Source organism: Solea solea, chromosome 16 (assembly GCF_958295425.1).
Source record: "Solea solea chromosome 16, fSolSol10.1, whole genome shotgun sequence".
Taxonomy (NCBI): Eukaryota; Metazoa; Chordata; class Actinopteri; order Pleuronectiformes; family Soleidae; genus Solea; species Solea solea.
This window is the reverse complement of record NC_081149.1, coordinates 4,990,378-5,004,872: the sequence shown is the minus strand read 5'-3', so window position 1 is coordinate 5,004,872 and position 14,495 is coordinate 4,990,378. Positions and strand designations below refer to the sequence as shown.

Genomic DNA, 14,495 nt, shown 5'->3' with positions numbered 1-14,495 from the left:
ATAAAAATTCACTTATTCATGATTATGTGTTTGAATGTGTAGTTAATGAGCAGTGACTGCCATCTAGTGGTGGAAATGAGGTTACTGCAATTGAATTGAGCTCAGGAGTTAGGTTAATATAGCAGAAAAAGTTAATTGCAAAAGCATTATTTCACAGTGGTCAACCTTATCACAATGCACTTGGAGCCAGTTTTTCCATTTACTGCAATTAAAAATCATAGAAATTTAAAATACAGGTGATATGAGGTGTGGGAAGCAGTCAGTTCACAGATGAAAAAACACCAGTGAGTGCAAGTCAGAAAAACAGAATGTACAGGCTTTTTTTCATTTTTAAACATTTATTTGTGAAACCGAGTGAATTTAGAATCTGAGCTTCTGGAAAAACCACTTGTTCTTTCCTGTCTTGTACCTGGAAACACAAAAAACACATTAAGCACACACGTTTAAACATGTATACACAACATTAATGAGGAATAAGAAATTAATTCAAGGATTGAAACACTTCATTGTAGACATTGACAATAAGTCTTTTTTTCTCTAAACTGGCCTCAATAATAATTTCAGCTCTTTAAAAGAACATATAAGTTTTGTGATTCATCTTCACATTTAGAAAAAAATAAGACGATAAATCACACAAACGCCATCATCCAATATGAGCCCGGCTGGAGGTGGCGTCTGGAGTTCTGTTTGTGAACCAAAACTATTTCCACTTTTATATAGAATCTATTACTTAAGTTGGACCAATTAATCGTATTTTGGGCCAATAATTGCCATCATAAGTTACAAATACTTTATTTTTTTAGTTTCCCATACATTTAATATTAAGTTTATACATTATTGAAAATACAGTATATTAGGGCACTGCAAAACAGACATACAGTGTAGATTGGCAAGAGAGCTCATTAGTGTTATTTACTGGTTACAGAAGCTATATTTCTGAATTATTTGTCATCATTTATCAGTTACATTTTATCAAATGGAGGGAAAAAGAAAATCTGGGCCCAAAACATTTGTTATTTCTGTTCTGTATTGATAAATGGAAGTATTTTTGTGCGACTCTTATTTCAGTTTTAACGTTCTGACTCCTGTGACAGGAGATGACCCACCTCTCCTCAAACTTGACCTTGGCCTCCCGTCTGGCTTTGCGCTTAAGGGCGGGGTCTCTGAAGACGTCCTTGTTGACGACGGTCTTGTCAAGAGGAATATCCACAGAGTATCTGAGAGAGAGAAAACACAACAGAGACGTTTGAATCTTCTGAGATCATGGTGAGGACGACAGCAGCAGGTGTGACGGGTCAGAACCACGTGTCCACGACACAACAGACCAACGGTTGTTTTTTTACAATGGTGTAATGTGTCAGTTATTCTTTTAGACGAACAACTTTGGTTGTTCCTTCAATAAAAAGCCGAACATAAAGGAAAGGATCTTTGTTATTATACAATTGGTTGCACAACGAAATTGCGATGTCAGATGGAGGCACACATTGTGTAAAATTTGAGGGTCAGTGTTTCCCAAAACAACGAAGAGAGGAGAAAACCTATCACAATATACTTTTCCATCATTTGATATCGATTTACATCATGATATAAACACACATGTTTAGACTGTATCCAGATAGGAGATATATGTGGATATAAAGCTGCACACAGGTTGTTTCTCTGGACTCATGAATCTTGTGCTTCTCAAAGACTTGGTGACACTGCAAATACACTCTAAACACATAATCTAATGTATGACACCTTAAAATACACTTAATTTTACATAATACCCACTTTAAAGATATTTCATTAAAAATAGTCAGCATTTATCACATCATTGCAACTCTAGTGTCAATATGGACTATAAACACCCATTAAAACCAGTTTTACTTCCACAAAAACAGCTCCAACATCAACTCAATCAGGCAAATCCTAAAAGGACGACAAACTGTACAGATAAATGAAGAGACCACCTCTTCATCTTCACACTATTGAGACGTACATCACGTAAAAGCTACAGAAAACACGTTTCCCTTCTTTAGCCAACAGTGAAGCAGCAGCAGAACAAAAACACATCTTTACTGTTTTATCAGAGATAAATGGAAATATCACTGAAGAATTAATTTGAACAGTTCAATTACTGTGGTTTGTCACAGGTTTTGAACAAAAGTGTGACTTCTCAAAAATTAAATTATATTATGAACATTGGAAGTGAAATTCATGTTTGAAGTGTAATTATCTGCACGGTATCCAGCGCCACCACCTTACGAGCATGTTCTCGTCAGTAGGTAAATATTGTCAACAAAAGAGCAACTTCTGTTCCCGGCAAATAATATCTGAAATAATGTTACATAGAACTGATAGTTGAGGCAAATGCTGTTGGCACTTTCTCTTGTTGTTAATGTTTATAACATCCTACTCTGAGTGTTGTATGAATAATGTTTTACAGGTTATTATATCCTTGTTTTGGTCTTTATCAGAGATAAAGAGTTCCCTTGCGTTTTATTTATTTTATTTCAAACGAGAAGACTTGGTAACAAAAAAGATCCATCTTTCTACACAATGACCAAATTTGCAAATCCATGAAACCAAAAACGGCTTGTTTGTCTTCCAACTCGAAACATCTGACTGACTCTATGACACTTCACACGGACTCACCTGGTGGGCATAAGGTGGTTGTAGTTGAAGACCTTGACGAAGGCCTTGATCTTGGACCTCTTAGCGATCTTCTTCTTGCCCATGGTCGTGGTCACCTTGCGGGGATAGCGGTCGATGCCTGCGACCAGAGCGTGGCTGTAAGGACGGTCGGCGGTTCCATCGTCAATGTTCTGCAGGGGAACGTTAAAGAAAAAACAGCGTGAGAAACTGAAAGACAGGGAAATCAGCTCTGCTGTAAGGGGGGATCGTCTCATTCTACAATCAAACACTCGTATCAAAACCTCCACCAATGCAAAATGCTCCACCTACATAATCCAAATTAAAACGTCAACAATTCATTGATTACTAAATTAACTGCCAATTTTGTTAATCCATCAATTTGTGTTACCATTACCATGTAAAACTAGCTCTTATTCGTCAGTGAGAATAGATTTGCTCCATCTAACAAAGACAATTTGTGGACAAAACAACACATTTGCAAACACTGACCAACATTATCTTACATTTTATGGAACAATAATCAGACTTATCGCTGAAGAAATTCACTGCAGCCCTTCTTATCATTTTCAAGTTTCTAAGAACTGTGTGATTAATAATGAGCCAATACTTATTCCATACATCTTCCCTGCTAATCAGTCTATCCCTACATTCAGACAGACATGATCTTGACAAGTTCAAACTGAGTATCAGAATGTTAGAGCTGCGATAAAGTTATTGTCCTCACTTATGTTTGCAGAGAAATAATTCATCCGCTGAGTGGCAAATTATCTGATCTTGATGCTAGAAAACGACCTGACTGACTAAAAAGCCAACAAAAAAACTGGACACTGGATACTAGTCCAGCAGCAGAAAAACATGCTGGTGCCACAATGTGAAGCTCCCGGTGTACCTAATAAAGTGGCCAGTGACTGGACCCGCACTCGTGAGTGTCCTCCGTGTAAACACTGTACATTTAAACACATTTAACACCACAGACACGTCTACCTCCATCAGCTCCATCTTACCTTGACGATGACAGCCTTGCGTCCGGCGTAGCGTCCAGCTAACACCATCACTACCTTCCCAGGCTTCATAAATTTGCCCATTTCTGCCACAAAGACAACAAAGTTAGCGCCCGGCGATTATGAAGGAGACACGGACACAGACAGTAGCTACAGAACTGCTAGGAACAAAATTTAAACATTTAATCTTATCTAATGTGGAACTTCCTGTGGGAATGTGACTCCAAATGCAACACTTACAGCTAAGCTAGATAGCATTAGTCGCCAGGTGTGTGTGTGTGTGTGTTGTTTATACGGTGCCTTTTTATTTCAGTTAAAGCTACATTTAACGCTTTAAAGTTAAGATAAAACAAGCGACACATCGTTAGGTCTGGATATAAAACACAAAACCACTCAAACCAGGCGGTTCACGCTCAAACTGAAGCCGCCATGTTGGAATGAGACCCTGCGGAGACGAAGCGCTGCGATCATTTATTTATGCTTATTTTTAATCGCAGCTGAATTAAAACACACACAAATATCAACGGAATCTCATCCAGGTGATTAAGACACACACGTTTGAGACGATAAACACTATAAATGAGGCTGATTTAGTCAGATGATCGAGGATTTTTTACGTGGAAGTTTCACTCACTGATGTTGTGCTACGGCTGCCGCTACCAAGAAAGGAAGTCTGGAAGGTTTTTGTCAACTTTGACCCCAACGACCAACTACGTCACTTCCGGAAATAATATCGCCCTATTTCGACTGTTAGTTTGGTCTGTAGCAATTTGTGCTCATACGTAAAAAGTAAGATATTATATTATATTATATTTACATATAAAAAAGTACTATACTACAGAAGCGTATTGCATTCACTGAAAAAAATGGCTGTTTTCCTAGTTAATGATGTAATTTTTCCAGATGCTTTTTTCAAGTCTGAATTTATTATATTTTCTCGATATTTATATTTTTTCATACAAAAAATCTCGTAATTTCAGAACACCTCCATGAAATCTTGGAAATTCTAAGACTAAGAAAATCTCATAAATTCAGACCCTCCAAAAAAATCTGGTAAATTCAGAGAAAACAGCTATATAACGGTACAAATAATAACAATATGGTTTTAAGTGGATATGGAAAGTGATATGGAAATATTATATTTAATATACATACATTCACTTGTACATAAAACAGCAGTCACTTTTGTGACATAAACATGTATGATGATGTAAAAAGTCATGTGACAGACTGATAAACAGCACAGCGGTTCATTTATTACACGTTTCCTGTGTTTACAGCAGTAGGTACAGTAGGTATGAAACAAAACATGATAAAAACACAAAATCAAGTCCACTCTTCATGTCACCCAATATATTAACTGTCATTAAAGGGATTTAAAAATAAAAAATAATATATTAACACGATTTAAATCATCAGCGATGTGACAGCGGCTACTTGAATCATCTGATATGTCGTCATATGTTCTTTCTTACTTCAGTGTTGAGCTAAAACCTAAATAAATAAATGTCCGAAAATACACGGTTTACGTAGTGAATACAGCCCAGAACAAAGCACAACATAAACACAAGATAAAACAAAAACATGTGTGTGTCCAGGTGAATTAATAATGGTTTTTTTTAATAATCTGTGAGAGGTCTGGACCCAGGAACCATTAAGTTCTACACCACCTGTAAAACAACCTCAGTTTAAAAGCATCTATGGTTTTTTACATTCAGTATTTAAAGTGATAGTTCAGGTTTTTTTTTTGCTTTTGGTTGTGTGAGGTACTGGCACAGCGCCCCCTGCATGTGGAACAATAGGGACACAGATTTTAGCCACTTAACAAAAGCCTCATCTAAACTTCCACCAAATAAAGATGCTGTCACCCGTGCTAAACACCTTTAGATGGCCTTTTTCTACAAACATAGCACGACTTATGCTGTGTTCACACCAGACCGATGCAAAATTTGTTACACGACAACTTTACATTACGTTGCTCGAGTTGAAATTGTTCAACTTTTGTGAAAAACAGCACTGACGCCATGACTCGGGCTGAAACGATTATTAATCGATTACTAAATTAATCTTGTCAACTATTTTGATAATCGATTTGAGGGTTTTTTCATTATTAAATGTGAACATGTTCTGGTTTCTTTGCTCCATATACCAAAGACGTCATTGAAAACTGAATCATTTTCGTTTGTGGACAAACCAAGACGTTTGAGAACATTATCATATCCAAGTTTGACAAACACTGATCAATATTTTTTCTACGTTTCTCGACAGATTAATCGATTATGTATATAATCGTTAGCCGCAGCTCTAGCGACAGCCAATCAGTGTTGAGATTCTCCAGATGTCACATACTCGCCAGTGTCCAAAATCCACTCGGGGGAAACTATTATTTTTGTGTGTGGATGCGATAGACACGATCAATCGCGTCCCGTGTGAACAGCAGCATAAATCTAAGTACCCACTACACGACGACAGCAACAGTTTCTTCAAGAAAAAAACCCTCAACTATCCCTTTTCAGGATATGATTTGTGCATCTCAACAGTTTGAGGGACATTTAAACGAAAACAAAGTGAAATGACAGCGTACAATCACGTCAAACACGTCAGTGGGGAAAGAGCAGCAGTTCATACAGGGTCGGAATCATCACAGCAGAATGTTTACGTACAGTACATGTCACATTTTAACATTCTTAAAATGTTAAACAACAAAAACATCACACCCTGACTGAAAAAATCGAAGATATTTCTCATTTCTCTCTGACCTGAGTGGTTTTGCTCTGCTACATGTGATTGATTGAGCTCAGCAAAGGAGCCCCTGAAGTTTGTTTACATCATTCTTGCAGTAATTTATGTCGAAAGTTTCTACAGTATATTACCGTAGTGTGTATTAGGGCTGCAGCAAACACTTATTTTCTGTCTGTCCATCATTTTTGTAGTTGTTTAGTCCATTAACCATGACCAGCATGATATTCAGGCCGTCTGGATTTATTTTGACTTAACGGCTGTAGAATTGTCCAAAATAATGTGCTATTATAAACAGAGCTGCATTGATTAAATGTTTTATCGACTTTAGAGCTGAAACAATTACTCGATTATTAATCGACAATGGATTAATTTGAGCGTTTTAAAGGAATTAAAACAAGTTTTCTGATTTTTCAGCTTCTGACGTTTTATGGACCAAACAATTACTCGATTAATCGATTATGAAAAGAATCGTTAGTTGCAGCCCTAATCGACTTTAAAGTGACGAGAAAACCAGGGTTCTCAAACCCAAATGACCTGAGGGCCACTGAACTGAACGGTTGAGTAAAGACGGGAGTTTAAAACTACATCAAGATATTCCATCGTGACATTGCAAAAACAATATTTGTGAAGATTTTTCTAAATAAAAGCAGTTGTTTTGAAAAGGAACAATATATTAATAATTAAACATTTACGCAAAATCAATCTGTTAATAAAAAAACTAAGATATACTTCATTATAAGTTGATATTGAGTTGACATGAAACTGGCCATGGGGCTGCATGTGGCCCGTGAGCCGCAAGTTTGAGACCTCAGAAACCTATTTTTAGTAGCGTTAGATGAATTAACAGAAAAGAAAAAACAAATGAAAGGTAAAGTGATTTCAGTGTTTTTGGATTAAAATCTGCTATTTTTTTTACACATAACAATAATAGCACAATTGTCAGTTTACGATAATAATCCTGACGTCGAGTTTTTCGCATTGTCCCACGCACGTTAGCAACAGCAGCAACAATGCAACAGGTGTGGCCACGAGGTGGTCAAAGCTCCGCCCCCTAACGCTGGAAGTTGACATTTGGTTTGGCAACATAATTCCCGTTTTTTCTTTAAAAAAATTGTAGAATTACTTCATCTGTTTCATCATTTGTGGTAACTTGTGCACATAGCGTAAGCTAATGGATACGAGTAAAAAAAACGTGTTTATAGCCACTGTAAAAATTGAAAGCATTTTTTTAATTAGCATCGCAGTAATATCGTAAATCACGATAAAGAAATGTTCATATCGTTGAATTGCTGTTGGCTTTAGATAAAGTTTAAAGCAGATTTTTAAAACCATCACAGTAACATCATGAATTGCAGTTATTTCGGTCGAGACTATCGCAATACAAAATTTCTCTCATCATCTCGTGTCTGTGAGCCCAAGTAGCGACACATAATTCTGCCCTAAAATACCGAAAGTTGCGTTTTTCGTCTCATGTTTTCTCCTATTCAAATGTTAGTAACATATTTTGAAATATGAGTTGCGTTAGTTCATCTGTTTCCGCTGTATTTGTACGAACACGATCTAAAAACAAAACTTTAAAGCAAATGTTTTGCAGTTATCATAATGATATTTTAGTCGGAATAATTATTGTCTTGGACTATAGATTTGACGGCTGCTTAAATGACCTTTAAAACGTGACCTACTTGAAGTACAAACACATGCAGGTACAGTAAGCGTCGCGTGGTTCTTCCACCGATAAAGCGCTCCTCAGAAAGCGTCCTTGATGTTCTTCAGCTGCCGGACAGCCAGGTCCACGGGGAGGCTGAACTTGAGGTGGCTGATGCGGCCCAGGATGCGCAGGGCTCCCTCGAAGCCGGTCTGTGCCATGTAGCTCCAGGCCTGGTAGTGCGGATGGATCAGCGCCCCCGACTTACACAGCAAGTTGAGCCACGACACCAGCCGCTGCTCGTTCAGAGCCATGCACACCAGCGCTTTGAACTCTGTGTCTGGCCCCCGCTTGTAGCGTCCGTGCTCCTTCAGCACGGTGTGGACGGCCCACAGCAGCGACTGCTTAGGGGTGATAGTCACTGGGCCGCCCCCTACAGGCAGTCTGAAGGACTGTGAGAGCTGCCGGGCCGGCGTCTCCACAAAGGCCTTCCCGTTTTTGGAGTGGTAGTATTTGACAAAGAGCTCCCACGGGTGCATGGTCTGTGTCTCTGGTCTGTACGGCAGCAGACAGGAAATGGGGGCCAGCACTAGGCTCATGGTCTGAGAGGGCGCAAAGAGGCCGTGAGACAACAAGTCCTTCAGAGCGATCGCCAGCTCCTTCCTCACGACCGTCGTCAGCTCGTCGCGGGGCCCAAGGGCCGCGTTGCTGGTGTAGTTGACGATGTGTTCGACGGGCTGATGCCTGCACGAGCCCAGCACCCGCACTCTGTCCACGGCCGCCTCCAGGCGCTGCAGCAGGGGCCCGTAGTCTCTCACTGTGGGCTCCTGAGGCCACATGCTCTGGGGGACGTGTCCTGCCGCGCAGCCGAACTGACTCGCGGCGAAGATCTGCAGCACAGCGAGGGCCTTCTGGATGAGCTGCAGGCCGGTCTCCCGCATCCTCTGGGCCTGTTCAGGGTCCACTGTGGACCAGACAACAAAAATACATTTATATAGACAGCAGGACTCTGTGCCGGGTCTGAACTGCTAATAAAATACATGGATCATTGTAGGAAAACCCAACAAACAAGCACACACTGAAGGGATTAAATACGGCAAATAGGAAAAACAAATATTAGCTACTAATAAAAAATGCACCTGCGGAAATATACGATTTCTTAAGAATATGTTCACAGCTTTAAATCACCTTTAAAAAGCCTTTTCTGACTTGAAACTGAAGTTTATAAACAATTCCACAGAGACACAGCATCTGCTGGTCTACTGCCACCTTGTGTGTTACGTTTGTGTCACCGAGGTCAATCTGAACAAGGGATTTCACACACAGAAGTCACAGAATATCACACATGAAGTTACAAAAGGAGGCAGCAGTGGATCCTGTGGGCTGTGATGATAAAATCACTGGTTTTCTCTATGGGATTTGGTGCAGGGGTAAAGCATTTTTAAAGTTTCCAGTTAAAAAAAAATCTTTGCAAAAGTTAAATAGACTGAACAGTATAGCGTGAACTAAAGCAGGTGTAGATTTTACTTAGGTGAATCTTCGGTTTCAAGGGAGGGCGAGCATTCTGTCGTCCTATTCTGGTTTCTACCAGCAGGGGGTGTAACAGCTGAGGCAGCACTGGCTACATGTCAGCATCTCTTATGGCGCATTTCCACCGGCTCTACTCGCCTCGCCTCGCCTCGCCACGGCACGGTTTAAGTAGCGTTTCCACTAGCATAGTACCTGGTACTGCATGGTCTAAAAAAGGTTCCAAGCGTGCTAGTAGTAGGTAACTATGGCTGGCCAGAGTCCCGTCACAGCAAGAGACGTCCCACTCACAAATCGCACTGAACTGCGCCGAACTGTAGATCACTTAAAACTACTTAACAATGCTAACAACGTGTGTTAATCTCCAACAACTACCAGGGAAACCTCTATATTTAACAGCAGTCTTTTAAAGTGGAGTGGTGTATTTAGGGTCAGCGCCGCTGATCGTGAGCCACAGACCGCTGCAGTCTGTGGAGTAGGAGGCTGCACTCCGGAGACGTGTGGACAGAAATCAAGCCATACAGTGCCGAATTGTAGATAAGTTAAAACTACTTAACAATCCTAAAAACTTGAGTTAATCTCCAACAACTGCAGAAGTCTGGTGTAAAGTCACTAGTCACTCGTGTGTGTGTGTGTGTGTGTGTGTGTGTGTGTGGCGTATAAAACAAGTCACCGCAGTTTCACACAGCCGTGCAGTGATGACTCCGCCCACATTAAGTAGGTACTTTTTTGTAGTGGAGATGCAACCTAATCGTGCCGTGCCGAGGCGAGTCGAGTAGTGCCGGTGGAAATACGCCAATACAATCACACTTCAGTTGAAAATCTGGGCTTGTGCTCGTTGTGTAAATGACAGTAATATCCCTTCTTTGTCTAACCTTTCTTCTTCAGTCCTGGAGTTCTGGCGCTGGATCCTGCTGCCTGCGGCTGCTGGTCGTGTCCAACGTCCGACAAGAGAGGATTCCCCACCTCGTCTTTTTTTTTTTGGCACAAAGAGCGAAACGTCAAAACATTGGAGTAACAAGTAAACAAGAAAACCAAGAGATACTTCAACTGCTCACAGGCCGGCGTACCCTGGATGAAGTTGATGAACATCTCCAGGTCCCTGATCTGGGTTTTCAGCTGCTCCACCAGCTGCTCTTTGACCCTCACCGGGTTCACGATCTGAGCGATGGCACCGTCGACTCTCTGCCTCAGCTCCTCCGGCGTCAGGTTCCCGATGTCCTCGTTCAGGTTCACGTCCAGCTTTTTGATCAGCTCGTCGATGATGACCTGAAGAAAAACCTTGGGGTTTGTTTCAAACGTTACATTCTTGCAGGAAATGTCGCTGCATCTGCCGTTACCTGTTTAAACTCTGCTGGACGAGACATTTTGATTATTTACATCTCTTGCTGTCTTCCTCAGTTAGTCTTTTTAACATATTTAGGGCCCAAGCCACGAATGGCAGGGGCCGAAATCAGACAGGAAAAAAAAAGTCAAACGGATTTCAAAAGGATCTACAATATTCATGGGTAGTATATTCTATTTCTGTCAATAAATGTTCCACACCTGGACTTTTTTATAGGAAACAATTTTTAAAATGGAAAAAAACAAAAGGAGAAGGAACTACGACGACAAATAAAGTAAAGCCTGAAGCATTTAAAACAACTCGTTCCCCTGCTCTGAACCAGGTAGGTAAACACTACATTATGTGTTGGAAAACCTGTAGATCACGTCAGTTTGTGCCTCTCATTCAGGCCGGCTGTTGTTGTTGTTGTCGTCATGATTTCCCACCTCATAATAAACCATTCAGCTGCTAATGAGCTGCTCTGACCACACCCATCACCTTCTGCCTCTCCATGACGACCGACTGCGGCAGCGAGTCATAGCTGCCCTCCTGGTAGGCGAAGCGCTCCAGGTCGTCCAGCTGCGTCTTCAGCTGGAGAATGAGGTCCTTCTGTTTCTCCCTCTGAGCCTCCAGACGCTCCCTCTTCTCCCGCTCGGTCTGACGGCAGAAACACACACACAGTCGCACACTGTGACATTGATATGACATGTTTGTGCTTCTCTCACCCTCTGTTAAGAGGAGAAAGTTTGTGTGAGGTAGTCGGAGCCGACTGTGCTGTGCCACTTTAACATCATAAAAACTAAGTTTATCAGATAAAATCTACACCAGATTCAGTCCACGACATCTCAACGACAGCCTTTTCTATCAGGAGACTGAAGTTTGTAAACCGCTCACTTCCTGCACCAAAGTCTACAGAGAAAATCAACAATTTAAACATCTGCGCAGACAGGAGTTGTTAATCCACTGCTGCCTGTTGCAAGTTCAAATGTTCAAAATTTTTGTGTTTTTTTTTTGTGTTTGACATCCTTTATTTGAATTTACCAAACTGACACAAACTTTCCAAACACAGCGGCAGTGGACCAGCAGCTCATACGTCCCCCGCTCATAAAACCTTAAGAACATATCAGAGCTTAAACTTAAGCCGGCATAGATTTTATTAGGTGTAGTTGCTAAACTGGCAGCCATGTATTTTATTGACAGTTCCCTATATAACATAATGTATGGAAAAATACACAAACCATTTACAGACACAATACTCACCAGATCCACCTGAATGAAAAGCATGTGGCAGGGGGGAGAGAGAAAGAAAGAAAGAAAGAAAGACAAAGGACTTTAGCACGTACATATGATGAGAGATTATACGAGGCCAAATGTTAATTCAGTTAAGGTTAAAGTGGGGAAAAAAAGGTAGAGAGCAAACACAGCATGGGGAACAAAGCAGGCTGCTCCAACACTGCTGTTTACACAGAAGCCTTATATTAAACAGATAAAGATCTGACTGAGTCGCTTTTTAATGAGCCTGCCTGCAGCGACGTGGCTCACACACCTGTGGCAGAAAACAACATTTTCCATCAGAGATAAAAGCGGGGGCGGCTGCAGCAGCAGCAGCAGCCTCTACCACATCCAGTGTGATGCAATAATCTATTCAGATTAGGGATAAATAGGGATAAAACAGAACGATACTCAGTACCAGTATCACTCCAACACTGTCCAAAGACTCTCAGTTTGGATTCGAAGCTAACTGAGTTAATTTTTTTTTTTCATAATGTGCTTTTAAACTTAATCTGGATTTTTTTTTAATTTGTTTTTCCGCTTGTGTTTTCACTGTGTACATTGAGTGTTTTTCGTATTTGCTGCTGCCTATCTCGAAAAAGAAGTTCTTCATCTCAATGGGATTTTCCTGGTTAAATAAAAGCTGGTTGGTTATAGCTTGGTATCAGACTGACATCAGTTTCAGTTCTGACAGGTGAATGTCAAAAGTTACTACGAAGGCTGAATGATTGTGAATACATGTCTAATTTGCGATTATTTTGACAGGAACTGTAATTATCAGCTGCTGATATCGGAGGGAATGGTTATATTTTCTCAGATCTCAGATCTGTGAGAAACAAAGAGAATAAGACGTGTACAGATCAAGACAAAACTAAAAAACTGTAACCGCTAATACATCCATAAACCATACATAACGTAAACACGCTACAAAGAGAAACGCCCACCACCCTGGTCATGTGACAACGACAGGAGTTAGGTGTATTATGATTTGAAGATGATTAAATGATCAGCATCAGTTATGACAGGTGAATGTTAAAGGTGCTATACGCAGATTGAGGAAACATTATTTTTATGTTTTGGTTTCACCCACAGCTGCAACATAATGATTAGGGATGGGAAGATACCAAGAAACTCTTGCACTAAACAGCCATTTTTTGGCCATTTTGGCACATTTGCACCAATGGTACTTGAACAAACTTGTCCTGGAGGTTTGGTCCGATCATCTTTTATTTGTTTTTATTTTCTTACAACAAAAATCCATTGGCCGTCAAGTACGCGGACCCATGAGGGTCATAAGAGGGTTTAAACACTATAAGGCCGCTGTTGTACATATTTAACACTGACACTAGGTACAGTGTCAGGTGACACCTGTAACCTCTGTGTGGTCACGGTGGTCGTGACTCGTGGAAACCTCACCGAGTTCTCCAGCAGCTGTTTGGCGTCCTGAGCCCTGCAGCCCACCACATGAGGACAGCCTCGGAAGGCGAACTCCTCCAGCTCCGCCAGCATCCTCTCCTTCTCGTCGCTCTGGGCGTGGACGATCTGTTTGAGTCGAAACTGAACCTGCGCGAAGTGGGAGGTGAGGGCGAGCAGAGAGGAGTTCAGCTGCTCCTGCTCCTCTTCCAGCCTCCGCAGCTTGGAGGCCATTTCCTCGTCGCTGGCCGAGGACGAGCCTCTCTGCTTCGGATGTACAGCGCCGCCGCTCCCGCTCTCATCCTCGGGACTGGCCACGGCGCCCACCGGTGCCCATCGCTCCCCAGCGCCGGCTAAGACAGCCTCACTGTCCGACGCCGACAGCTCCTCCGTGGACATTATCCACGGTGAAGTTGAGTCCAGCTGTTAAACTGCGCCGCCCGTCGTTAAAATGCGAGTTTAGTTTTCGTGTTTTGTCAAGAAACTGGTAGAATTGTCACCACCGGAGGAACAGGTGGATTGACGCCATCTTGGGAAGAATGATTCATACGTCAAAAAAGTGGTGCTAGGAAAACACCGGAAGTCGAATACCCTTTTCTTCAAAGTAAAACCATTCAGTAAACAGTATTGAGGAAGGCTGGGTTATCAAGACGGCCAATAATATATTTTACCGATATTTTAACGTAATTTAACCCATAGACTTCACACACATACTGTAATCTAAAATACGAAGTAATCTGTCATCTGTTTGTCATTTAAATGATTAGTCACTATTTTTATATTTTTATTTTGAATGAATTTACCGGATGTTTGTTTCTTTTCACACCCATAAGCTTTACGCTGCTCACAGACTGGGGGAGGACCAGCGAAAACAAACAAACTGACGTCAATTAGAGAAAAAAGCGTGACGTAGAAGACTCAAGGAGAAAAAAAA

The 14,495-nt window shown here is 41.2% G+C and overlaps 2 protein-coding genes across 2 annotated transcripts; both read right to left on the bottom strand.

The window, feature by feature from the left end:
* Nucleotides 1-318: 318 nt before the first annotated feature.
* Nucleotides 319-4,357, bottom strand: rpl27 (ribosomal protein L27). The gene is made up of 5 exons (XM_058652680.1): nt 4,273-4,357; nt 3,642-3,724; nt 2,638-2,807; nt 1,107-1,217; nt 319-409 (listed from the first exon to the last, which is right to left on the bottom strand). Exons 2-5 carry the CDS (start codon nt 3,720-3,722, stop codon nt 361-363), a joined length of 411 nt encoding a protein of 136 aa, XP_058508663.1. The 5' UTR covers nt 3,723-3,724; nt 4,273-4,357; the 3' UTR covers nt 319-360.
* Nucleotides 4,358-4,874: 517 nt separating this feature from the next.
* rundc1 (RUN domain containing 1) lies at nt 4,875-14,125 on the bottom strand. The gene is made up of 5 exons (XM_058652669.1): nt 13,565-14,125; nt 11,375-11,533; nt 10,623-10,821; nt 10,428-10,523; nt 4,875-8,989 (listed from the first exon to the last, which is right to left on the bottom strand). Exons 1-5 carry the CDS (start codon nt 13,958-13,960, stop codon nt 8,127-8,129), a joined length of 1,713 nt encoding a protein of 570 aa, XP_058508652.1. The 5' UTR covers nt 13,961-14,125; the 3' UTR covers nt 4,875-8,126.
* Nucleotides 14,126-14,495: the final 370 nt, after the last annotated feature.

Excerpts from the sequence above, each read along its gene's own strand:
- rundc1 (XM_058652669.1), bottom strand. The coding sequence starts at position 13,960 with ATGTCCACGGAGGAGCTGTCGGCGTCGGACAGTGAGGCTGTCTTAGCC. Across the intron at positions 11,534-13,564 it reads AACAGCTGCTGGAGAACTCG|ACCGAGCGGGAGAAGAGGGA; the intron begins GTGAGGTTTCCA and ends TTCTGCCGTCAG. Across the intron at positions 8,990-10,427 it reads TCCAGGACTGAAGAAGAAAG|TGGACCCTGAACAGGCCCAG; the intron begins GTTAGACAAAGA and ends TCTGGTCCACAG.
- rpl27 (XM_058652680.1), bottom strand. The coding sequence starts at position 3,722 with ATGGGCAAATTTATGAAGCCTGGGAAGGTAGTGATGGTGTTAGCTGGA. Across the intron at positions 2,808-3,641 it reads GCAAGGCTGTCATCGTCAAG|AACATTGACGATGGAACCGC; the intron begins GTAAGATGGAGC and ends GTTCCCCTGCAG. Across the intron at positions 410-1,106 it reads AAGGTCAAGTTTGAGGAGAG|GTACAAGACAGGAAAGAACA; the intron begins GTGGGTCATCTC and ends TTGTGTTTCCAG.